The sequence below is a fragment of the Anolis carolinensis genome, chromosome 3 (genome assembly GCF_035594765.1).
Source record: "Anolis carolinensis isolate JA03-04 chromosome 3, rAnoCar3.1.pri, whole genome shotgun sequence".
NCBI classification, from domain to species: Eukaryota; Metazoa; Chordata; class Lepidosauria; order Squamata; family Dactyloidae; genus Anolis; species Anolis carolinensis.
The window spans coordinates 178270791-178296784 of record NC_085843.1 but is presented as its reverse complement, the minus strand read 5'-3'; the positions used below and the strand labels follow the sequence as shown (position 1 = coordinate 178296784).

The 25994-nt window shown below is 38.6% G+C and overlaps 1 protein-coding gene across 5 annotated transcripts in view; it reads left to right on the top strand.

Moving 5' to 3' along the window:
* LOC103279643 (heparan-alpha-glucosaminide N-acetyltransferase) overlaps positions 1-11437 on the top strand; it is a 258014-nt gene extending 246577 nt beyond the window's left edge. For all 5 annotated transcript variants that reach the window (XM_062975853.1, XM_062975850.1, XM_062975851.1 and 2 more), the window contains 3 exons: positions 345-415; positions 3829-3941; positions 6904-11437. In XM_062975853.1, coding sequence (XP_062831923.1) covers positions 345-415; positions 3829-3941; positions 6904-7085 — 366 coding nt within the window. In that variant the 3' untranslated portion in view covers positions 7086-11437. The remainder of the gene's footprint in view (positions 1-344; positions 416-3828; positions 3942-6903) is intronic.
* Positions 11438-25994: the final 14557 nt, after the last annotated feature.

Sequence of the window (25994 nt, the reverse complement as noted above, 5' to 3'; positions counted from 1 at the left end):
TCATCCTTTTTGCTAAACCAGGAAAATTAATGCCAGAAGTGGGTTTCATTTCTCTTGCAACACTGAGGTTCATGAATCTAGGCTAATCCAATTTTTGGAAAAGGCTTTTCTTGAGTAAATGAAATAAAATAAAACAATCATTGCTCAGATCAGAATCTTGGATACAGTTGAGATTCTCCGCTTGCTCTGTAAGGCATATTTTGATTAATTAATCAATGGAAACACTTAAAACTTGGCAGAGAATCTGTTCCTTCCTCTCCTCTCTTTCCCTGTGATTTTTGAGTTAGATAGATTTGAGTTACTTGTTATTGACCTGTTATCTGTTTTTTTCCCTTCATCTTAAGGGGTTTATCTCTGCCATTCTAACCAAATGTACACAAAATGAAGGATTCATCCCCATCAATAAAAATCTCTGGTAAGTGCTTTCACATCCCTCTGGATAAATTCAACTGATGCAAGTCACAACCGAATTTGCTCAAAACCTGCAACTAGACACAACTCAATAGATCCTATTTGATTCTAACATACTCGTGCCAGTTTGTTGCTTGGCATTCCCCTATACTCATTATTTTTTTGTTTTGTTTTTACTTCCCTGAATTGTTTTATCCATGCTCATTACTCGATCTCCCATTATCGGATGATGACTCTCATCTTGAACGTGATGACTGACTCAGTGGAACAGCATTGTGTAGTGAGATGATGTGCAAGTTTTAGCTGAGTTGGTAATGAATCATGTAAGCATGGGATCCCTCTTTGTACCGTAAACAAGTGATGTCTTTTCCATAGGCCTAAATACATATTACATGCACGTGCGGAGAGATAAGAAAAGTTATTTATTTGGCCTACAACCCATAATTACCCAACCACTGTAACAAATAATATTTCCAAGCCATCCAAAATGTAACAAATGCTTTGCGGAAACAGTGTCGGGGGCTGATTTCTATGCACATGGGGTACATGGGATTGTGCATGACCATTCCATATCCTTGTTACTTTTCCACTTCCAAAATGGAAAGCATTGATTAGGCTTTTGTTAAGATACAGGCTTGCTCTCAGTTACTGATTATGTATTTGCTGCTAAATTTATAATCTATCCTTTCCTCCAGCGAGATCAAGGTGATGTGCATGACTTTTCTCAGTGAGTCACTCAAGGTTGCACAGTTGTGATTGGACCTGCATCTCACATTTCCTCCTCTAATGCTCTGACCACTGCACCACAATGGCAATTTCATGCAGTGATAGCAACATGGCTGTGGACTCCCATGTTGATAGTTGTAATTGATTAGTGTGGATTAAATTATTTCCCAGGGGGCGGATCACTAATATGGCACATAATCATGTGATCACATGTAATCATTCGGGACTATGTCACATTCCTTTCCAGAAGCAACCATACAGCTGCCTGCAACACTGTGATCCTGATAGCTGGATCTGAGCACAAGGCATTCGTTTTTTCCAGAATAATAGGTTGACATTATTGTACAAATGTGCTCTTCTAATGGACATATGCATAATAATGTTGATATGAAACCCTGTATTTTATTGTGAATCAATGGCATTGCTCTCAAATGCCTTGGATTTTGCTTCTATTTTTAAAACAAAGCACAAGGGAAGGGTACCAAAGACGGAGCATCTCTTTCATGTTCTCAAGAAATCCTAAGAAATTCAATGGCTCTTAATGGAAAGTTAACTAGTTTTGAACACCTAGAGAGCTTCCAATGAGCCTGTCCATTATCTCCTGCCCTTTTTTATGGTGCTTATCAAAGAGGATGAAACACTTGGATGAAGCACTTGATGGTTTTCAAGGAAAAGTGAAAAATCAATAGCTACTTACTTACAGTCCTCGTAGTATGCAAATGAACTGTCTGGTTGGTTGGGTCTTAAGGAAGGGCAGGAAAATTTTGGAAAAGACAATGGCTGTTTGAGCTGAAGGGAAATGGCTTCTTATGAAATGAAGGTGCCTCAGCCATTTGCTACGTTTAACTATATATACAAACAAAGCATTCAGTGCATTAGAAGACATGTAGCTTAGCTATACAATAACTTGAACCTTTTCTGCCAAAAGAAAAAAAAATAGAAAACTTAGAGGACTATTTTTGTTTGAAGCTACACTGTGGCTCGGTGTCCATATTTCTCCTTCTAGGCTGGTCCATCTATCCCATTGAGTAACTGCAGAGGAAGATGGGCACATTTTTGCACACACCTTAGCAAGTCTCACCAGTTTATGTGACCACATCATTTCTGATTTCAGGATTTTTTTTTTACTGATTTTAGAGATTTTTTGCTTTTTAAAAATGTTACAAGGTTCTGATGGAGGGCTTGTGAGGCAATGCATTGTATATGGGGACAACTGGAGGGATTGAAAGCACAGGCCTCATGTAGTTCACATGTTTTTCACCCACTCTTACCATAGAGCCTAGGAATAACACTCCTTTCCTATTCTGCCTTTTGAAGAGAAAGAGGATAGGAGAGCTATTGAGTTTCGCCTTGGGGTCATGGTTCGGTTCACATAGAGACAGTGATCAAGAGGCAAAACAGGTGCTTTACATTCAATCAATTCATCAAGAGTTCCAGAATTAGCTCTTTATTCAGACTCCCATTTCAATCTTTGTTTTTCTATGCAGAGAAGGGCCTTAGAAGAAAACTGTAAGATCTATGTTCCTCTCGCAATGAGAAAAAAAGTATCATAATGGGTTATTTCCCCATCATAACAGTAAGCAATGAAAATAAGCTGCCTTTCAAACATAATAGCAGGTAAAAGGAATGGGTTACCTTCTAAAAGTAAGCTTCCAAGTTCTCTTCCATAGTCCTTTCCTGAGATTATGATGATATTATTATTGTTGTTTTTTGTTATTATTATACCCTACTTTCTTTTCTTAAATGTTACTCAAAGGATCTCATCAGACGGAGCTGGGGAAAGTGGGATAAACCATCTTCTTGCATGTAGAATTGTCTTCTTTGCGTAAGATTCCATTGTTAAAGAAGACAGAGAATTTACTTACCCCTATCACACAGGACTGCTTCCTCTTGCCTCAAACATCCTCATTCTTGAAACAACATTTTACTTTCCCTCTCAAATTCCTTACTCTAGAAAATACCCAAGGCTTCATTCTTCAGACAGACACTATTTCTGGGATATTTTACTTTCACTCTGAATCCCCTTACTCTAGAGGAGACCCAAGGCACAGTTCTAACTTCCTATAACTGGTAAAAAGAGGAACCAAAAAATTTAAAAGTTAGCAATAGCGCAATTTCAAAAGCCTAGTTTACTATGATGGAGAAAATGCAGTGAAAGCAAAGTGGTGATATCTTACAATTGCATTATTCCTTAGGATTACTTTATTTAAAAAGATACTGTTTCAGGCTCATGCAGGATTTAGTAAAAGAAGTGGAGCATAGGGGAATGCCCATAGAAATGCCTAATCCTCCAGGATACAACACAGGCAAATCTGACAGATCTCATCCTACATGCTTTTAAGCATTTTCTCCCATTTCCAGGCACATCAGGAGCTTAGAAGATGATTTCTTCCAGCTTCAGTTCCCCCCGTTTCTCCACAGTTCATTGACAAAACACCATGGATGATACGCGGAAGTCTGTTTGAGTCATATGACGGGCTCCATGTTATTTCGTCTATGAACTGTTGAAGAAATGTGTCAAAATAGGGGAGGGGAGGGGATGACTTGCGTATGATGAAGTCCAAAGTGACATTGAAACTTGTTGCTTACAAACTCTGTGGTTATATAGGTGGAACATTGATCTACTTGGTTCTCCAACTCTCACCCAACACTAAGCTTGTCTCATCACTCTTTGTTTCCTGTCTTTGCCAGGTCTCTATCTTTTGTCACTACACTGAGCTGCTTTTCCTTTGTCTTGTTGGGAATCATGTTTTATGTTATTGATGTGAAAAAATGGTGGGGAGGCCAGCCTTTCATTTTTCCAGGTAAGAGTGGAACCATCTCTCATTGTGGTCCTTGATTGGCACAATGAACAACAATGCAGTGTTCCAATCATAGCTCTGTGCTGATATTTAAGGCCCAATTATGCAGGGCCTGGGGGCATGTCTCAAAATGCAGTATCCTCTGGGGGAAAATAGAACCGAGAATTCACAGGTTTTAATAATCTCATCTTCCCTACATATATACAGTTATTTGCAAGTAAAACAACTGCACCCAGCAACTGAAAACAGTTAAGCTATTTTAATTCAACAGTGGCTGCCAAAATTACATTTTATTTTCTTCCCCGCTTGGCTTCTGCCAGCAGGTGAAATATTTCTATTTTCAGAGCCTGGTCTTGCTGTGGCTTTTGATTATGATCATTGTGTTATTTTTAATGATTTATTAACGATGCATTTTATAGGCTAACAGTCTTTTTAAAAAAGTTGCTTGTTGTCCTTTTCTGCAGAAGGGCAGAAAAAACTAATATATGGATTAATAATTATGATATTTTGGGTTTATATCATCTAATCACTTGGGTAAGAATTACAGGACATCAGTTCCAAACACACGGAAAGGCTGCTTGGTAATTAATTCAAGTAACTATAGCCATTAACAAGTGATGCTACTTTCAAAGTGGAGTATACCTGGTAGAAGTCGAGTAAATCATTCTGTATTTTGCACAGTCTTACAACTTCCTCTGCAGCCACCTGTCCATCTCTACTTAATTATGTGTTTGTTCAGGGATACAGTCTTGTAATTTATGAAGCTGCAGTGGCAAATGGCTTATGCCTATAATAGGTCATAATTCAGGTATCCAAGTAGCTAGGCTTTTGCCCTCATCAGTCCCCGTAAAGCTGCTTCAAAGTATGCATGGCTGATCATTTGCTGAACACTGTATATTATATTCAGGCTCTCTAAATCAATTGCCTGTCATCCACAGCCTCACTAGAGAATATCTTCCAGTTGCCTAGGATTAGTGGAGACAGTCCTGATTCTTTGATACGTGTTCTCTGTGGAACATCTGTCCCTTTGTTATACCTTTTCCCCCTTTGGAGGGAAACCTATGGAGGATTGAATGCTTCTTGACATTTAGTGCTCATGGATATAAACTTGAGTGCACAGACAAAAAGCACTAGTATACTGCCTCCCTTCATCTTTTGACCCTATCAATAATTATCTATTGAGATATAAAGGTTTGATTAGTTTGCAGAATTTTGCAAACTGTTCTGTTTGACTATTGCATTGCAACCAGCATTATTGACTTCAGAATCAATCAACTTCAAACCCTGCCCTGTGCCCAATTTTGCTCATCAGATTGGAATCTGTTTCTGTTATGACCCCTGGGATCCCAAGCTTTGGCTTTGCCCTTGGCTCCATGAAAAGACCATTATTTTTTGACAGCGAACACAGCTCTGGCTCCCACCTTTCATTGGACACTTGGGTGGGAGGTGATAGTTTGTGGATTCACTATTTCCTGGATTGGGTCAAGCTTACCTCCTTTCCATTGTGACCTGGAGACTTTTTGCTTTTAAGCAGACTTTATGCCCAAATAATATTTTTATGAGTACTGAGTTATGCTGTGGCTTGTTTTTTCTAGACCTACCAAATCAAAAGATATTGTAATTATTTTAATTTGAAAGCTTACTAGAGTCACAAGAGGTAGACCCCTCAAAGGTCTTTCACCTTTACTGGGCTTGTACCATGCTGCACTTTCCTGGTCTTGAAACCATTGCATAGGCTGACACCGAGTTCCTAACACTTTCTTTCCCTGTCTAGAGAATAATCTCTGAACCTCAGTATACTGCAGGTGTAGTGTTTGCTGTATCAAAATAGTGCTTCCATTATACTTTTCCCAACATAGTATGTACATTCAACATTGCTTTATGCCACACAAGTATATCTTGTTGTCAACAGTGGGTATAGTCATAACTACCATATTGAATTTTAATATTGTTTTTATAATGTCTATATTAGCTGCTTTTCTAATCATTATTGACTGTGATTTTAATTGTTTGTTTGTTGCAAACTCTCTGGAGAGCCGAGCGAGATTGAAAGACTAATTAGTCATTTTAAGACACATTAAATAATATTCACTCTGACCTCCATGGAAAGTAGCAGCAGAAAGATGTGCTTGCAGGGAAAGATCATGTTTTCTGTTCCTGAAATGCAATTTTAGAAAAAAAAAGGAGAAGGAAAGAAGCAGAACAGATAAATGAATTCAAATGGAACTTACAAAGAAGATTTCAGGCCCAAAATTCCACAGCCATCATGGTCAAAGATGATATCAATTGGTGTATCCTTATCAATGTAGAAAATGTAACATTCCCAAGGCCTGAATCAGTCTAATTGTATTTTGTGTGACTCCCAGGAACTTGCCTTCATTCAGGCCTAATTTTTACTAAAGTGGTAAAGTGGTAAATATGTGAGGGAAGTCATAAGGAGGAGGGAGCAAGCATGTTTTCTGCTGACCTGGAGACTAGGATGTGGAACAATGGCTTTAAACTACAGGAAAGGAGATTCCACTTGAACATTAGGAAGAACTTCCTCACTGTGAGAGCTGTTCAGCAGTGGAACTCTCTGCCCTATAGACTGTGGTGGAGGCTCCATCTTTGGAGGCTTTTAAGCAGAGGCTGGATGGCCATCTGTCGGGGGTGCTTTGAATGCGATTTCCTGCTTCTTGGCAGGGGGTTGGATGGCCCATGAGGTCTCTTCTATTATTCTATGATTCTATGATTCTATGCCTATATTCTACCATTTCAGGTTGTTTGGTGATTGTACTTGTGACTCCTTCATACAAAAGTTGCTTCCACAAAAATGCCAGGGGGTGGTTCCTAATTTACCACATAAGGAAATGTGTGGGAAGTATAATAGTTTAGGCTTAAAATATACAGAATGTCACCGGAAGATTATGTGAACTTCTCCACATGAGTACATCCTAATTGTTTTGTTTTGCCCACAAATATATAGGCATGAATTCAATCCTCATCTACGTTGCAAGCTCCCTGCTGGGGACTTATTTCCCTTTCAGGTGGGAAATGAAGTATGCGACCTCTCACGCCGAACCACTCTTTCAGCATCTGCTGGCCACTTCACTCTGGGTATTAATTGCCTATCTGTTCTACAAGAAGAAGTTCTTTTTAAAAATTTGACAGTGAGATTCAAGAATGTGTTTTTTCTCTTAACTCATGTGATCCAAACAAGATCATTTTCATTCAGAAGATGTCTCAAAATTTTGCATACTACACATGACTTTGGGGGTGTCTACGGATAATGCCGGCTCCTTGGCTTAGAAATGGAGATAAGCATCAACCTCCAGAGTCAGACACAGCTAGACTTAATATCAGAGAAAAACTTTTAATTAATTTTAATTGCCTTTTAGCTTCAAAGCCTGGCTTCTCTCGTTAGGAGATAATGCTTCTGGAACATGGCCATACAGCCCAGAATACTCACAGCAACCCAATGATTCTGGCCACAAAGGTCTTTGACAACAAACTTCCATATTTCTTATAACATCTAGTTTGGTCTCAAACAATCATAGAAACCAGCAATATTATGAAGCATTCTGCCAAAATTGTTTCACAATAGTACACACCATTGGAATTATTTCAGGAGCATTCCATAGATACAAAATATTATATTGGAACTATTCCCAAATATTTGTTGACTGCCGAAAGCTAAGTAAATGTCCATTATGAACAAAACATATTGTGTTGAATCTTGACTTGTTTCACATATTTATTCTATATGACTTTATTTTCTTTATTTTGTATTCTTATGTTGCTTATTTAAGAATACAAAATGAATACATGAGTAACTTGGATAATTGGTTTGTGTTCCGTCTCCCAGGAGTTTGACTTGCATTGTCCTATAGTTGTAGGAAATAGCACCCTTTTTTGTTTTTTGCATTTCTTCCAGGGTTGTTACAGGCTCAGCAGCACCCTGATAGTTAATTATTAACAGAGGTTTGCAACCAGCCTGCTAAGCCTTTGCTACTTTCGGCTTGCAAAGTATCCTTTTGTTCTTGAGACTGCCCCTTTTTCCTGGGGATGAAATCTCCATTTTGAGAAGCCTTTTTTGCCTTTTTACTGAAGAGAAAAACTCAGATGTGCATGTGTAGTCAAGCCAGGCCAGCTCAGACAAGCCATCATAAGTACTAACCTCTTGCCTTTAAAACCGGTTCTGAGTTCAGATAGAGAAAGACCTGCTCTTTCTAAAAATAGTAACTCAGCACTGGGGCAGAAAGTATCCCAGGATTCCCATTGGAAGAAGCTCTAACCTCTTTGTCTCCAAACTAATTTTGAGTTTAGATAGGGAAAGACCAGCTCTTTCTGATATAGCAACTCAGGGTTAGGGTAAACAGCATCCCAGGATCTCTTCACCTTTGGAGGAAGTTAACCCAGCAGCTAAAAGGAAAAACAAAAAGGAACATCTGCATGATTTTATAAGTTGACTGTTTGTATTTGTAACCTCAACACCTTGTGCCAAGCCTGTTAAGAACTTTCAGGAAGTAAAAGTTTTGTTTGATGTTCGATTTGGAGTGGCCTTAGTTGCTGGGACTCCTGAGTTTCAAAGTAAGGCCCCTGCAGTTCACCCAGCAAAGAAAAGAGCACATCTTAATTTATCACAGGTGTCCGGGTGTGACGGCATAGTTTGCTATCTCCCCCATTGCTTATAGATATATTTTGAAGCAAAAGACTGCCTAGAAGACTCAATTTTTCACCCTCAAAAATAATGGAAATTTGGATGGTTGCCTCCCCTCCCAATTTTACCATAAAACTGCCGTACCTGGTGCAAGGAGTATAAATAGTATTTTTGATGGCCTTTTTTGGAATGGGAAGAGGCCCATAGAAATAGCCATGAGAAGCCTCATTCAGCCTACTGGATCCAGTTTGCCCACTCTGGCTATAAGAAAAGTTGTACAATATTAGCAAAGCAAAGGCTCTTTCGGTATAGATTGCACTCTTAACCAGAATAAGCAGGTGTTCAAGATCAGCCTATCTAAATTTCAGAACATTGTGCCAACTATATTTGATATAATTTGGAGATCTTGTATTTCCTCATAAACATTCTGTTTGCTAGAATTCATAGCCCTGAAAATATATGAAACCATTGTGTCCAGCACTGTTCTTCAAAGTGCAGTTTTATGCACCCTATCCCTATGGCAATATCCCACTATACTGGTTTGAAAGTCAAAAAGTCAGGTGCCTGTTTCTCCCTAAAATAATTTCCCCTACTCAGTAGTGATTAGTTTCCTATACTTCATGACCACTTTTTCTGCCATCATCTTTTCGCCATGTTCTGTCTCTGCTTCTCAGTTAATTATTGGTCGTTTCACAATTCTGCCTTCGTCCACAGGGTCTTACCAAGTCCTCGTACAGGACAAGGTTATGCACTCTGTGGGATTAATTTAATTTTGCAATTGTCATTCTATATTTAAACCAAAGTAATGAGTCTCTTTGTTTTAACATGGGATCTCCAGGATATCATACTAACGAAGACCACTGGGCAATGGTATGTCTTAAGTTTCAGAATGTGGCCTGCCAAGTTAACTTTTGTATTAGCAGACTAAATTTCTCTAATTTAGCAATCTGTTTTATGTCACCCTTACCATAATGCTACTGTTGTCTTTGAGTGGAAATTAATAGAATTCACTAACAAAGACATTCATTTGCTTATGCCATTGCTTTCAAACTCTCTGGGGTATTAGTCATATGATTTTTTTTCTATTCAGGAATCCCAGTTCATCTGCCATGTAGCTATGGTATTTTGCAGAGAATGCTAGAACATGCTCTTGGAGAGATGTTTAGACAACCCCTTTGAATTTCTCACAGGCTAATAAGAGGTTTTCTCTGTGGCTCCTTCTGCACTGCTATATAAAATCCAGATTATCTGATTTGAACTGAATTATATGGCAGTGTAAACTCATATTATCCAGTTCAAAGCAGACAATGTGGATTATCTGGATTATGTGGTAGTGTAAAAGGGGTCTTAGTGAAAAAAGAGTGGTTCCTAGAATGAGAATTGTTAGAAGTTACTGTTTTGGAGTACAGCTCCCCAAATATTCTAACCAGCATGACTTTTTCAAGTTGTTTCTTAAACAAACCAATCTTTGCTACATATGATAGAGGAAGATTGGTATAGTATTGACAAGTAAATTGTGCTTTAAGAATCAGTATCTATTGTTACTTACCTTCTGCTTAGAGAACCCCAGTAAGGAAGGGTTCCCTGTTGTTACCTTTGGAAAACCTCCACCTTATTGCCTGCAGAGAACATAAATAATGATTATATAAATTCTCTCTCTCATACTTTTATCATGAGAGAGAGAGAAGAACATGAAGTCCTCAGATGATGCTGTGATTATTACTTTAATCTTCCATGGTACCACCTGCCATATGTTATTTACTGGAGAATGTCCTGGGAAAACAGCGTCTGCACTTACGAGGGCTGCCATTTAGGTTTGGGTCATGGATGCAGCTGCATTTGCATTGTGTGTGTGCAGTCAAGCTGAAAACCACAGAAGATGAATCTTTATGATTGACCTGCCAATTTGGCTGCTTGAGCAGGATCCTAAGGAAAACCTCATACGTCAAAAATTATGCTTCAATTCATGGAGGACTCCATATAGTTTTCTGAATGAATCTTTTGCCTTTTGTGTACAAAATTTTACTCAATTTGTGTTTGTTTTGTTTTTAACATAAAATCCCAGGGCTCAGTTCAGATCCAGTTTTAACAGCTGCAGCAGTTTTCCATTAGTATTGTAAAACTCTATGAATGCATACTGTCTACCCAGCCTAAAAGAGACAAGAGTTGAAAATGTGACAATTGGACCATATGTACTTGAGCAAAAGAGGCCATCAGATATGTAAGATGACATTTAATGAGATGTCACCAAAGCTTTACTTACATTAGGGATGTGACGTTATAGTCGGTATCAGAAACCAAGCTTCTTAGAATGCCTGTTGCTGGGAAATGGAAGAGTGAGAAGCTCTTGCATCCATGTTTTTCTTGTGAGCTTCCCATAAGCATCTGGTTGGTCATTGTAGTAGCAGAATGCAGGATTAGATAAGATTGAAAATTGGGCATGAAAAAAATATTTGTAAAAATCTAAAATATTTTCTGTGCATTGTGAGATGGAGGGGTGATAGTATTTGGATGTTGCATGAAAACAAGTTCTGAGTTATGTCAAGTTTCACCTTAGCCACTCCCCAAATGCTTCTGAGAATGCAAAACCAAATTGACGAAGAGGTATCTATATATTGCAAATGTATATTGATTCTATACTAGTTGTGGCTGTTTATTGCTTCCCCTATTATAATATCCTGCCTCCATCTCCCCGAAGGGACTCAGGGCAGCTTACATGAGGACATGCCCGATCCAACAAAGATTAAAACTAAATACAGATTAAAACATATCTCAATAAAATCAACAACATTACAACATGACAATAACATAAAAACAGCATCATCAACAGCCAATACTCTGAGCAGTAATGGGTACTGAAATTCGGGGGGGGGGGGGGGGGGAGGGAATTGTGCAATAGAATTTCAGAACGGGGCTGGTGGACAAAATTGCAAGGACCAATAATAAATTGGAAGTAAAAGAGCAATGTCAGTTTAAAATGCTAAACCTATATAGGAGGAAGGACAGGGATAAAGTGTGGGAACTGCTGGTAGATATAGTTGAAGGCCAAATATCTTGTGAACTGTTTAATCGAAAGCACAACAGAACATCCACGTTTTTAGCTCTTTACAGAATGTAGACAGTGTGGGTGTCAATCACCTGATGTTCATCTGATGACTATATTCATTCTCTTTCTCCCTTTCTAATTTTTCCACTCATTAAATAAACATTAAAATGGTTAGTTCCCTGGTATGACTCACCTTTGGTTAACCTGTGACCAGCTTGTGAAAGGCCAGGGGGCTAGTATACAAATTTGTCATTGAGTATGTCACCTTTCCTGAGGGTATATTTGCATGCATTATTAGTTAAGCATTTTAATCTATTTTGATTTTCATGGAAGGTGCTTCTGCTTAGAGAACCCCAGTAAGGAAGGGTTCCCTGTTGTTACCTTTGGAAAACCTCCACCTTATTGCCTGCAGAGAACATATTGCCTGCAGGTAAGACTGGTGGGAACAAGGGACAGGGCCTTCTCGGTGGTGGCTCCTCGGCTGTGGAACACCCTCCCTAGCAACATACGGCAGATACCAACTCTCCAAGGCTTCAGGAAAGCCTTAAAGACATGGCTGTGCACACAAGCTTTTAATGAATAAGAACATGGACTTTACATGACCTGTACAAAGACTTGAGGATTCTGGATGAATGGATTTTAATCTTGGACATTCTTAAAATTTTATATAATGTGATTTTATTTTGTAATGGTACCTGTTTTATATGAACTGTTGTTTTGTAGATTGTTTTATATAAATTGTTGTTTTTACATTGTCTTTAGGCATTGAATTTTTGCCTATTTACTGTAAGCCGCTTTGAGTCTCCTCGAAGAGAAAGGTGGGGTAAAAGTGATGTAAATAAATAAATAAATAAATATTAAGGACAGAAAAGGGTTAATAAATCATAACAGGAGACCGATCATTAGCATTTTTTGCATGTTCTGCTATTAGCTTGCAGTAGTGGTCTGCTATTAGCAACCATTGGTATATAAATGGCCATTGAGTTGTTCAGTTCCTGTACTTTATTAGCTGGACATTCATTAATAAAAAGGGCTTTGAATTTTTTTCAGACCAATCAATCATGGGACAAAGAGTGAAGACAGTTATTAAAATTCAAACTGCAGTTCAACTTCCTGTAGAATTTTATTATTATTAGTTAATTGTGTAAGCAGCATAGATGCAAACTTGCTGCCAGTTGACATAAAATTTTGCTTTATGATTTATGATGTCTTGCTACTGTGTTATTGTCTTTTTCTAAATAGTGGACCAGTCTCTGGGCCAGGATGTTAAAAGTCCTTTTATTTCCCTTCATTGTTTCTTGAAATGAAGATTAAAATAAATTAAAATCCATTGATTAGATTTTTCAAAGTATCAGAACAGATATGATATTTGGCAAACACAATATTTTTTAAATTGTACTATGTTGAGGGGAACTAATGTGCACTTGTATAAGCACTGTATTTGCTTCAGTCTAAGGTCAGGAAAGCTATCTTATCTTGTTACATTTAGTGTCATAAATCAGATAATTGTTGTGTTGAATAAAAGTCCATAATTGTATCTTCTGATGTCTGCTTTTTCCTAGATCCACCATTTAGAGTGACGCAGAGCTGAAATTTTCCATCCCCTTGTACAGCTCATAATGAACCCAGTTATACAGCAACACAAATGTGTAATAAATACACTGTAGGTGTTGGATTAGTACAGAATGCAAATTCTGAGAGGATATACTATTTAATTGTCCCATGTTTAGAGTGAAATGGTTTCTTACTTTACAGTTGTTTATTTCTAAAGGTCACAATTTAGAGGCAAGAGAATATTGCTCCCCCCTTTTCACATATTAAGACAAAGTACAGAAACATAGTAAACAAACATACAGGTCACAGAGATGCCAATACACCTTTTGTTATCACGGAGCCAAGTAGATAATCAAATGGGAAGAACTTCTTATTTCTTTTTTCTTCAAGTCCCAACTGTCAACAGTTCTAACTGCTCCCTCCCTCCAAGTAACTGACTCTTTGCAGAATCCAATTGTCCAATCACATCTCAGGAATGAAGTTCTAATGAAGGTCTACGATCATCACAGCCAATCAAACTGTATTGTTTGCCTCCCTTCTTTCATAATTACCAACATATCAGTATGCATATATTGGTAGATATATAGAAATATACATTGTTAAAGCCAGACATTATCACACTCCATCTTTAACATGTTGGGCATATTACAGAACACCTTAGTTGTGTGGATCGCTTTAAGAAATTAGGATTATACATGCCCACAAACATGGTTCATTCCCACTTTTCAAAATTAATTTTTTTTTTGTTTCCTCATGTATTATCTGCTATACTAGTGCTTTTCAGGCAACAGCGGGGATGCTTGGTCAAGGAGAATGCCCCGTAAAACAGGGGTACCATTGGTGTCCCCAGTTCTAATCTAGCACATTCTGATGTAAGACAGTTTGGAAGACTGTGGAGAGGATGTATATTAAATGTCATCTGGGCAGTACTTGGATCTTAAATCTGATCATCCAGACCCTTTCCCCTTTGCTTTCATTGCTTCCAAAATCCTATTTCCCTCCCATCGCTCAGAAGGTACTTTGGTTGTGCTTTTTCTGCATTGCAGAAGGGATTTGAACTGGATGGCCTCTGGGGTTTCTGCTAATATTATTATTACTATTATTATTATTATTATTATTATTATTATTATTATTATTATTATTGTATGACACAGCAAACAAGATAGATATGCTGGATTTCGTTTCAAAAAAATCACAAATCGAACACTTCCCAAGTGTCTAGGACTGTGTGATGCATTTTCTGATGATGCGTGCAGATCCCAGTAGGGTGGCCTTTTGCAGCTGACAGATCATAATTTTGTCAATGTCTATTGTTTCCAAATGCTGGCTGAGATCTTTTGGCATGGCACCCATTGTGCCCATCACCACCAGGACCACCTCTTTGAAGTTCAATCTTGAGGTCCTGATAGCGGCTGAGTTTTTCCTGTGGTTTTTCATCAATGCGACTGTCACCTGGGATGGCAACATCAATGATCCAAACCTTTTTCTTTTCCACAACTGTGATGTCTGGTGTGTTGTGTTCCAGAACTTTGTCAGTCTGGATTCGGAAGTCCCACAGTATCTTTGCGTGCTCATTTTCCAATACTTTTGCAGGTTTGTGATCCCACCAGTTCTTTGCTGCTGGCAGGTGGTACTTGAGGCATAAGTTCCAATGAATCAATTGGGCCATATAGCTGCGCCTCTGTTTATAGTCTGTCTGTGCAATTTTCTTACAGCAGCTGAGGATATGATCAATGGTTTCATTAGTTTCCTTGCAGAGTCTGCATTTTGGGTTATCAGCTGATTTTTCAATCTTGGCCTTAATTGCATTTGTCCTGATGGCTTGCTCCTGGGCTGCAAGGGAACTTAACCCATTAACATTATGGAGAATCAAACCAAAACGAAGTCTATACTGGCTCGGTCGTCGCCCAGGATAAAAAGGACCACGGTGGATGCTGCTGATTCTGGACATCCATCGACAAGTAGGCTACGGAATCAAAATACAAATGAACAGTCACAGAGGCAGCAGAAATATACAATGCCAGAAAACTGTACTATTATTATTATTATTATTATTATTATTATTATTATTATTATTATTATTATTATTAGGCTAGATGGCCATCTTTTGGGGATACTTTGATTGTGCTTTTCATACATGGCAGAAAGGGGTTGAACTGGAAGACCCCTGAGGTTTTCCATTGAAATACTCTTTTAAGTTTTTTTTGTTTTGTTTTGTTTTTTTCCATGTCAGGAGCGATTTGAGAAACTGCAAGTCGCTTCTGGAGTGAGAGAATTGGCCGTCTGCAAGGACGTTGCCCAAGGGACGCCTGGATGTTTTTTGATGTTTTACCGTCCTTGTGGGAGGTTTCTCTCATGACCCCGCATGGAGCTGGAGCTGATAGAGGGAGCTCATCCGCAGCTCTCCCCGGATGGAATTCGAACCTGGCAGCTTGCAGATCAGCAGCCCAACTTTCAGGTCACAAGGCTTTAACCCACTTCTCCACCAGGGGCTCCCTCTTAAGTTTATGTTGGTTGAAATTGTTCTTCATTTTAAATATTGCATTGTTCTTTCTTTTCTTTTTCTTTTTTGCACTACAAATGAGATATGTACAGTGTGTAAAGGGTCTTGTTTATGTTTTTTTCAGTTGATTCATAAAAACCCTCTCCATCCATCTGCCAATGGCCCAGCCCGTCTGTCAAATGTTAAAACACAATGTGGCTCCTGTGTCAAATGGTTTGCCCATGCCTGATCTACACCAACCATATAATACAATTCAAATTGCATTATTTGGCAGTTTGGGAGAAGGGATGCTAGACTATCTCCTTTCCTGTTGCCCTTCCACCAGTAGTTGAGGGGTTGGGCTTTTAATGCTGTGCAATGCTGGTACTTTCTTAACATTGTATATGGTCTCTGGATGAATGTTAATACTTTTATTGTTTAGTGTTTAAACTTTATCAATTATATAATTGTTTTAAAGCATACATTTATATTTTTATGAATGCTTTTGTATTGCCTTTAATTTGTATTGTTTTTAAAATGCTGTTAGCCACATTGAGAGTTATTATTGGGAGAAGAGTAGGATATAAAGGAAATACAGTAGAGTCTCACTTATCCAAGCCTCGCTTATCCAAGCCTCTGGATAATCCAACGCATTTTTGTAGTCAATGTTTCCAATATATCGTGATGTTTTGGTGCTAAATTCGTAAATACAGTAATTACAACATAACATTACTGCATATTGAACTACTTTTTCTGTCAAATTTGTTGTATAACATGAAGTTTTGGTGCTTAATTTGTAAAATCATAACCTAATTTGATGTTTAATAGGCTTTTCCTTGATCAGTCCTTATAATCCAAGATATTCGCTTATCCAAGCTTCTGCCGGCCCGTTTAGCTTGGATTAGTGAGACTCTACTGTACATATATACATATATTCTATTTAATTGTCTGCCTTTGAGTTCAAATAATATTAAAACATTTGTTGAAAGGGAAATTCCCATGTATGCTTTTCTTGTTCTTTTATATACAAGTGCAAATATTAAAGCATGAATTTTTAAAAGGCCATGTTTGGTTGAATAAACCGGATGCAGCTCATAGGCAGAAAGGAGAAAGCCAAGCGCTTGTGCCTCTTGGTCTGGATGTCCATATGATCTTGCTGACCACCCATTTAGAGCAAACCCAAAGTTAAGTCTGTCCTGCTAAATTGTTTAGTTTCTCCCTTTCATGACACACTATGTTGAAATAATGAATGCAAGATATCTCATATCTTATAAAGAAGTGGGGATAGATCACAAAATGACCTGAGGCTCTGTCACATATAACAATTTCACAAGTCTGTAACGAAAAAAATTACATATTTTTTTCAATTTTGTAGCTGTTTTCAATGCATTTTGGGTGTTGAATTTGAAAAACATCATAAAATGTTGCACTACACGCAGCTCTTTCACAAGTTTGGTATGTTTAATTGTGTTGTTTCTCAGTTTTGATTCAGCATAGATGCTGATGTTGCAGTGTGTTTATTTAGATGCTTTTGAATGGATACTTGTGCATCAAATCAATAATAATAATAATAATAACAACAACAACAACAACAACAACAACTCTATTTATATTCTGCCCTATCTCCCCAAGGGGACTAAGGGCTGATCACAGTACACATACACGGCAAACATTCAATGCCGTTTGGAGACAGGACAGAATAGAATAAGACAAAGAGAAGGAGGTATGTAGTCTTGAAGTCCAGGTTTTTTGATGCCTTGGAGGTTGAGATTGCACTCAGAATCAGTTACAGGGGGTGCTGTTGCTTCATTCTCTATGATGAAGAGCCATCAGGACTTCGTCCTTCCACCTTCATTTCAGTCACTGCGTTTCTGGTCTTGTTATTTATGGTGTCATAAAATACCTCCCCCACAATTTGCGGTACCTAATTTCTCTACTTACAGTTTATAAGCTGTTTTCGAACTGCTTAAGTAAGCAGTGAGCTGGGCTTGAGGTCAGGCTTTGAACTGGCCACCTTTCGGTTAGTAGATCTTATTACTGCTGATGATTTATCAGCTATGGTACAGCCCATTAAAGTGTTTTGAAAGTCTATGTGAATTACGTTCCAAAGAAATCTTAATCCATATTAAAAATAAAAATGTCATAGCAAGTTGTGGGGAAAAAACATGCATATGATGGAATAAATGTTGATTGTCTTGGTGAAGATGTATTTGGGAATCAGGCAAAGTGGTCCTGAATGTCACATTTAACCTTGTATATGGGGAGGCGTTTCTTATGTATGGTGCATATAGATTGGATGAAGCAAAGAGTAGAAGGCAGAATGTGGGCAAGCAATAGATAGAGCTGAGTGTCCACAAATTATCAGTGTCAAAGGAGAGCAGTGTCTGGATTGAGAGTCCACACATTCCATGTAACTCAGTGAAAGTGTTTGAGTCTAAGTCTAAGGAAAGAAAATGGGTTCAGGCCAGCAGGAACAGAAACTGTGAAGGTACCACAGATGCTTTCAAAGACATCTTTCTCCCTAGTTCCTATAGTGTTTCTTTATCTAGGACCCATTTCACACTGCTCCTATATCCCAGGATCTGATCCCAGATTATCTGACAGTGTAGACTCATATAATCCAAAGTTCAAAGCAAATAATCTGGGATCAGATCTTGAGATATAGGGCAATGTAGATCCACCCTTAGATATGCTGTGTGAATGAGGGGGTGGGAAAGAGGGTGTTATATTAAGGTGCAAATTATATTTCTGGAGAACAGTCATACTTCCATCTTTGGTTTGAAACATTCACTGCTCCATGCTTCAGCCTATGGGAACAACAGATCTACCTGCACTACTTTTCTCTACTTTTTAAGGTAAGCCATAACTTGCGCCCAATGCTCAGAAATACCAATGACAGGATGGCAAAGTCTCTGGGCTTGAGAAGAGAGCTGTGTATAAGTGTGACTAGAATATTGAAGAAAGAAATTGATTTTTCCCTATATTGTGTCATGTTAAAATGTCAGCCCATCTGTGCTCAGCAGCCCTTACACAGGAATAATACATAGATGATACAAAACTGATGGTCCTTGATGAAAAAGCTATTCTTTTCTGCCTTGGATTTCTTTCTCATTCTTTTCTAGTGTGAAATTATCACCCTTGGAACATTTTTGTATTGTCAGTATATATCTTGTCCTCTGTAAGCTGCTGTCTCTTTTGTAATGGATGATTTTGTTCCGGCATTGCTTCATTCAGATGAAGGGCAAGTCAAGCTGCCAGAAAGCTCTGAGAATAAACCAAGACTGAGTCACCAAATAAGAAGTACTTTAGACCTTCCAACCATAGCTACTCATACATACTTGTAATTTTATTATTAGTTCAAAGAACTAAGGCTGTAGTGGGGTCCCCTTATAACCCTATTGCCGCATGTAGCCTTCAGTCTAATTTCAAAAATCCTCTCTTCAGCTGATTAGTTAAGTCTCTATCACAGCAGTTCTCTATTTTTTGTACTCCAGATGTTTTGAACATCTGCTCCCAGCATGTTCAACTTTGGCCATGGTGGCCAAGGATCCTGGTAATGGATGTCCAAAACATCTGGAACACCAAAAAGTTAAGAAACACTGCTTTCATGAGAATGTCCTTCCCTTCATTGTTTGCTGGGATGGTGGTGCTGAAGGGTCGCAGAAAGAAAACGAGTGCCCTGCCCACTTTGTTTCTGGCTACTTTGGTACCACCAGAATGTGGATCCAAGGATATTATCTTGAAGGAAATATCCCTATCCTTCTTTTGAATTGATAAATTCAAGCTAGGAAGAATTTTTATCAGGTGAGGCACTGACAGTACTAAAAAGGCAATTTTAGTACTGTTACGCTGAATTGACTAGAGAATTTTATAGTGAACAGAATGAAGGGAATCTAAATCACTGTGGATGTTGTTTTATGTTGTTTTATGTGGCTATAATGTTATAATTTTATTGATCAATGTTTTAATCTATGTTGTTTGGGCTTGTCCCCATGTGAGCTGCCCCAAGTCCCTTCAGGGAGATGGAGGCGGGATACAAAAATAAAGTTGTTGTTGTTGTTGTTGCTGTTGTTGTTGCTGTTGTTGTTGTTGTTGTTGTTGTTGTTATTATTATTATTATGTTTTGTTTAATATATGGATGTCCTTTCCTATAGCAGAAAGTGACAGCTTAGTTATCCCATATTTCCTGCAAAAGGATTGTATTTACTACTAAATCAGACACACCACTTGAAAATAGCTATATTTGGTAGGCTTGTGCATTTCGGCTGAACCTCGATTTGTTTCTGCTGGCTGGATACCAGTAGATCCCCCTATATCCATTTTTACACACCTCCCATAAACGGGTGCATAGCTGGATAGCTGTTTTCGGACTACAGCTGAAAAATACAGCTAGATCTGGCCCATTGGAGGCAATGAGGAGAGCTTCTCAGGCTCCCCTTCCCATCATTTTTTGGGTGAGGGTTAGGGTTAGGGTTAAGGTTAGTTTTAGTGTGGATAGGTAGTAGTTTTGTGAGAATGAGGGTTTTCTTTGTGTTTTCTGGGATTATTATTATTATTATTATTATTATTATTATTATTATTATTATTAAAGTATTTTCTGAAGGAGATGAGGGGAGACAATATATTCCGGCCAAGTTTCTCCACAAATTGAAGCCCAACTAAGTGTTGTAGTTGTTCTTTGTACTACTGGCAGGCAAGTAGCAACAGTCAGCCAGAATTTTATTATTATTATTTTATTTTTACTAGAAAATTCAGAAGCCAGAGACAAGCGGCACAGAGATATATATAAAGTGAGATCTAGTTTGCAAAGGAAGGTGGTAGGTAACTAGGTAGTTGCTTTCTGAGAATGAGGGTTTTCTTTTTGTATTATTATCATCATCATCATCATCATCATCTTTTTGGAGTATTTTCTGAAGCAGAGGAAGAGAAGGAAAAAAGAAGTCAAATGGTGACTCAAGGCTCTCAGAGTTACCCAAACATTTCTAAAGAAAAGCACACTACAAGGGCAAAGGGAGAGATGCTCTTTCTTTCTCCCAAGTCCCCAAATGTGTGTGCACCACACACCTGTCTTGCACATTCCCAACTCCCAGTCACTAGTCCCACTAAATGAAAATAATCAAGAAAATAAAGGAAAATCAAAAAGATTCTAGAGAGAGGCCAAGCCAAGCCAAAAAAAAATCAAGTTGAGCAGAGGCAAGGCAATGCAATCAGACTAAAGCATGAGGATGCAACTGAGAGCAATGGAGACGGTCACCCAATTGACACAGCTTACATAAGACACATCACTGCATTCTTCTACACCAATTGACCGAACAAGCAGGGCTCACAGGAAAACCCTGTACAAGGAGGAGCACACAGCAGCAGGTTCTTTATGCACCATGTGCTTCTGAAAAGGGAAGGAGGAGCCGTGATTAGCTGCCAGGTGTTCCCGTTACAGACAGGAAACCATGACGGCTGAGCCCTTGACATTACAGCCATCCAACCAAGCCGAAGAAGCCAGATTGGCCAAAGGAAAATGTCTAAAATGGATTTGCGCATAAGCCTAATTGTTAGTCCTTCACATTTGTGGGTTTAATTTTCGTAGATTTCATTGTTCATGGATTTGATTAATATGATCTCTCTAGGAAGGTCTAGGTTCTCCAGCATAATTCCATAGTAAACTTCTCATGAAAGTTAACCATGGAGTTTCCCTAGAGGGCGTAAATGTCTGAAGAGGTGTTCTCTCTGGTAAAAAAAATTAGCAATTTTATTTGCCTTTCTTCCACTTTTGTGAGGGTTCTTGTGCTCCTATCTGCAAAAGTGAGGGCCTACTGAACCAACATTTCCCCTTTAAAAAAAGGGTTGGTAAAATATTCCATACTTAAAGTTAGAGCAATTACAAGAAAGAGTAAATCAAATTGTCAATGTAGGGAAAATAAAATGTAAACAACAACAACAACAATAACAAGAAGGAATGAAACTTAAATGTGGTGGAAATCTAGCAATATCTATCAGTGAGACAACCTACCCATTTGTGATCTCTGAGTTGTTTTCATACAAGGTGAGACCTCTCTCAGTGCCTAAAACTGACCTCTCCAAAGCTTGAATACATATAACTTTTTACAAATGAAAACCAGGACATACATGCCCAAGTAACATTAGAATATGCTTAAGATGGTAGAAGTTACTAATGAGGTATAACACATAAGCTAGGTGAGGCAGCAGCAGTATGTGTCTGCTTGAGCCTACAGCAAAAAGGATGGTTCTGCACTCCTTACTACTTAGATTAATTGAGTACAAACGATTTTTGGACTTTGAATGCCATCTGCAGCAATTGGAATCAACAGAAGATGAATGCGGGAGGTGGAAGTAGGTGGAGAGAGAAAATGGGACAACAACGGCTGAAAAAGTGGGACAACAGAGGATGAATTGGGATCATCTCCACCAAACCAGGACAATTAAAATGTATGAAACCCCAAGGTTGATCATCTTTCCCACTATCTGCATCACCAGTTGTTTCTGGTCCCTCTCTATCTTCAATCACTCCTTTAATCCATTTACCTAGGTAGCTGGGAATGTTTTAAGGCTCTTCTGCATCATGATCTTTGGGACCTTCCTTTTACAATGTTTTCTCTGCAATGAGTTCTTGCCCACAGAAGCTTATTCCACACTAAAAAGCTTATTCCACAATAAATAGGCTAGCCTTTCATGTGCCAGAAGACTACATGTTTTGCTCTGTTTGCAGAAACAAACTCACAAGGCCACCTTTCTGGAACATATCCTAAAAACAATAAGGGCATATTGCACAATGTGGTTGTTTCCATGGCCCATCCACACAAACTGAGGATCTTCTGATATAGTAAAATCCATAGCTTTCTTTGCACAAGAAATTTAGACCATTTTATGTTAATGTCATCTTACTGATCCTCTTCAGATTTTTCCTATTGCAGTCCCTCTCCCTTCATTCCACAATCGTACTAGATTTAGTTTCAAGCTTTAGAAAAATTGAATTATTATAGAGCCACTTTTATTTAACATCAGATATAGTTCAGAAATTGCCTTCTCAACACTTCCCTGAAAGCCCTTCAGAACAACCACAATATTTTGTGGTTGCCCCAACAACAGTTGGGCCTATAACTCTAGTTTTTCAAACCAAACCGAACAGGGTAGGTAGTAAAATCATATATTACTAGCCTCACAAATCAAACATTTCCCAAAGTGTCTGAAGACATTAACTATTTTATTAAATTAATTAGTGGTAAAGTAGTTTAATCATTTAATTATAATGACTGGTTTCACAAGTCTGCTTACAGACAATATTCTGAAAATGGGGGGAGGCCTTGGAGCACAATTCATATTGCGATGGCATGGCTACTTATTAGATCCCTGTTTACACCACATCGGTGTAGGATGTCCCATTTAGTGTGTATCCAATCAAATCGTTCTCAAGATTTGTTTTGTTATTGCCTGCCTACAAAGTGATCATATTTCCAGGACCACCCTCAATAAGTGAAAATCTGTGAAGTGAGGGCACTATATTTATTTTAATATTTACACATTATATTAATAGTTAGGTGGCCTTTCTCCCCTTCGCAAGACTTCTTCCTGCACTTCTTCTTGGCGGCCTCCTCTCCGGCACCTGCCAGTTTCCCTTTTGCGCTTGTGCCTCCCTCTCGTCAGCATCCAGAGTGGCCCTCCGGACGCCGACAAGAGGGAGGGTGCATGCGCAAAAGGGAAACGGGCACCTTTTGCGCATGCTCCACCGCTCAGAAAAATACCGCCAAGCAGTAAGGGAATGAAAACTGAACTGCAGAGTAGGGAGGGAACACTGTAATCAGTTGCCCCCCACACTCCTTGTAATATTAAATTTAGGCTGCTTAAATACACTAATGTAAAATTTACATTTGAACATTTTAACATGATGCTTTCCAAATGCAAATCTGAAATGTGTGAATTCACTTCAGTGCTTCAAGTCCTTTTGAGTGTCAGAAGTTGCATATTGGAGAGTGGATACAGTAATCCACTGAGATAATCTGGAATCCTTTTTAAAGGCCCCTTCCACTAGCACTGACCAATGATCCTCCAGTACTGCTTTTAGTGATGCAAAGAAGTTTCCTTGACTTTTATAGATAATGTCATGTTGACACATTGGATCAAATCCCTCAAAGGTAGTTTTCTGTGATATGGTATACTGACATTACTAATGTTTCCTTCACTGAGGGGACCATGTGAGTGTGGAATAGGTTGCAGACCATGTAATCTTCTGAGCAAACAGCCTGCTCCTTCGGCAGATTAATCTCATTTTTTCAAAAGCCACACAAATGTCAACACACAGGAACAAACTACACGTTGAAGGGAAAAGGCACAATATCTGAGTTTTATTAACTTCTGCTTAGCAAACTTTCATTTCATTTACAAACTGTACATAGTTACAATTATGTACATTATATATATTCAATTAGAGAGCCAGTGTGTAATGGTTTGACTGCTGTTGACCAGGGTTTGAATAGAGGTGTGGAATTTGGCCAAATGGCATCCCATTTGAGGGTGCATTGTCGGCTGCCCCCTCATTCTGTTTATCAGGAAGTTACTCGAAAGGGGAGGGCTGATGCCATTTTCATTCGGCAAAGATCCAGCTCATTGGCTACAATGGAAAATTTTAAAGGCTGAATCCTCAACCATTTTAAGGCCTGTCTGCATGAAACTTACCTCAGTTTTAGACCCCATTTACAATTCACCAATCTCCTGATTTTTTTTGAATTATTTTACCCATAGCATTCTTTTTAAAATAAGACAAACCACAAGAGAGGGTTCTGGGAATTGTAGTTGTCTCAGGTACAGTGCAGACTTAACTCTATTTTCTCCAGTAACCAATAAAATCTAGCTCTATTAATCCATTTTGCCGGGCTTTTTGGCTCCCTCCTCTCCATTCTATTTTTAGAGATTAAATAAAACAGCCCATCGAAAATTACAAATCATTTTCATTCAAACCGATTCGGGCCCAAGTCTAAACCACTCAGCTATAAAACCGACTGGGTGACCTTGGGCAAGTCAGGCTCTCACTGGAAGGCAATGACAAACCTCTTCAGAACAAATCTTGTCAAGAAAACCCTGTGGTAGGGTAGCCATAGATTGGAAATTACTTGAAGGCACACAACACAAAAATATTATGATTCTAGTCGCACTGTACTAGCTTCATATCTATTGTAGGCATATCATTTTCCTGTAGAGCTTCAAATCCCAAGTGTAACTTGTGAAAAATGTGAAAAAGGAAGGAAGGAGAAAAGAAAAATGGGTATCCTGCATTAGGCTATCCCTTCCTTCAAAATTCATCAGGAAAGGGATAGGAATGCACATCAAATCTGTTTCCCCCTTCTTCCCCATAGACTAGCTTCCATTTTGATAATTTTTAAAAGTGCAAGAGGTCACTGCCATTGCCATTATCAGAAACATAGCATTAGGTCAGTCAGGCATGAGAAGATGTTCATGTGAGATGTATACACCAACCCCTTCCTTTCCTTATGCTTTCAAGCTGGTTCAGCCTTCTTTCATTAAAAAAACAAACAGCCCCTGTAGTTAATAATATCCCACATATATTACTTGGGCCAGTCTTTGTCCATAGTCAAGGTTGGGACATGGCACGGCAAGGAGCATAAGAAAGTCCTTCAGGTCAAAGTATTTTGAGCCAGGTACTAGAAGAGAATAGGGCAGGTATTTCCTGGAAAGCCTGGAATGAAGAGTTTGCTGTTTCTTCTTCCCTTAGATAGGTATGATGGGAAATTGTCTTCAGTATTGAAGGAGTCTGCCCTTGGTGCATGACTCAGGAAGGAATCTGCCTTTGGTGTATGGTTCAGGATCTGTCTCTCATGCTGGAACTTCACATAATGGTTCATATTCCCTCAGCTCAGTCAACTATCTATCTATGTATCTATGTATCTATATAGCACTTTGGGCAGCATAGAAAAGGGTTGACACCCCTGTGCTGTTTGTTTTGCTGTCTGTGACCTTGTTCAGAAGATTTCACTTCACTTTCTATCCCTGTAATAACTCTTTCAGGAGTGAATTTCCCTTCCAAGGGGGTAGATTTCTCTCACTTTCTGTTGTCTTACTCTTGTTTGTAACGATGAGTCATTTGTAAGTCAGGGACTGCCTGTAATACCAAATCTTTTTTTCGAGTGCTCTCTCTGTCTCTCTCTCACAAGAGCACACTATGATAGATGGATGACTAGAAATGTAAACAGAACTCCAAAGGTCAAAATGAAATTTTGCAAAAAGATTCTTTGAAAAAAATGCCCTAGATGCCCAAGATGCCCCCCAAACATGTCTCATATCCTCTAGATGGTATTTGGGAAGAAA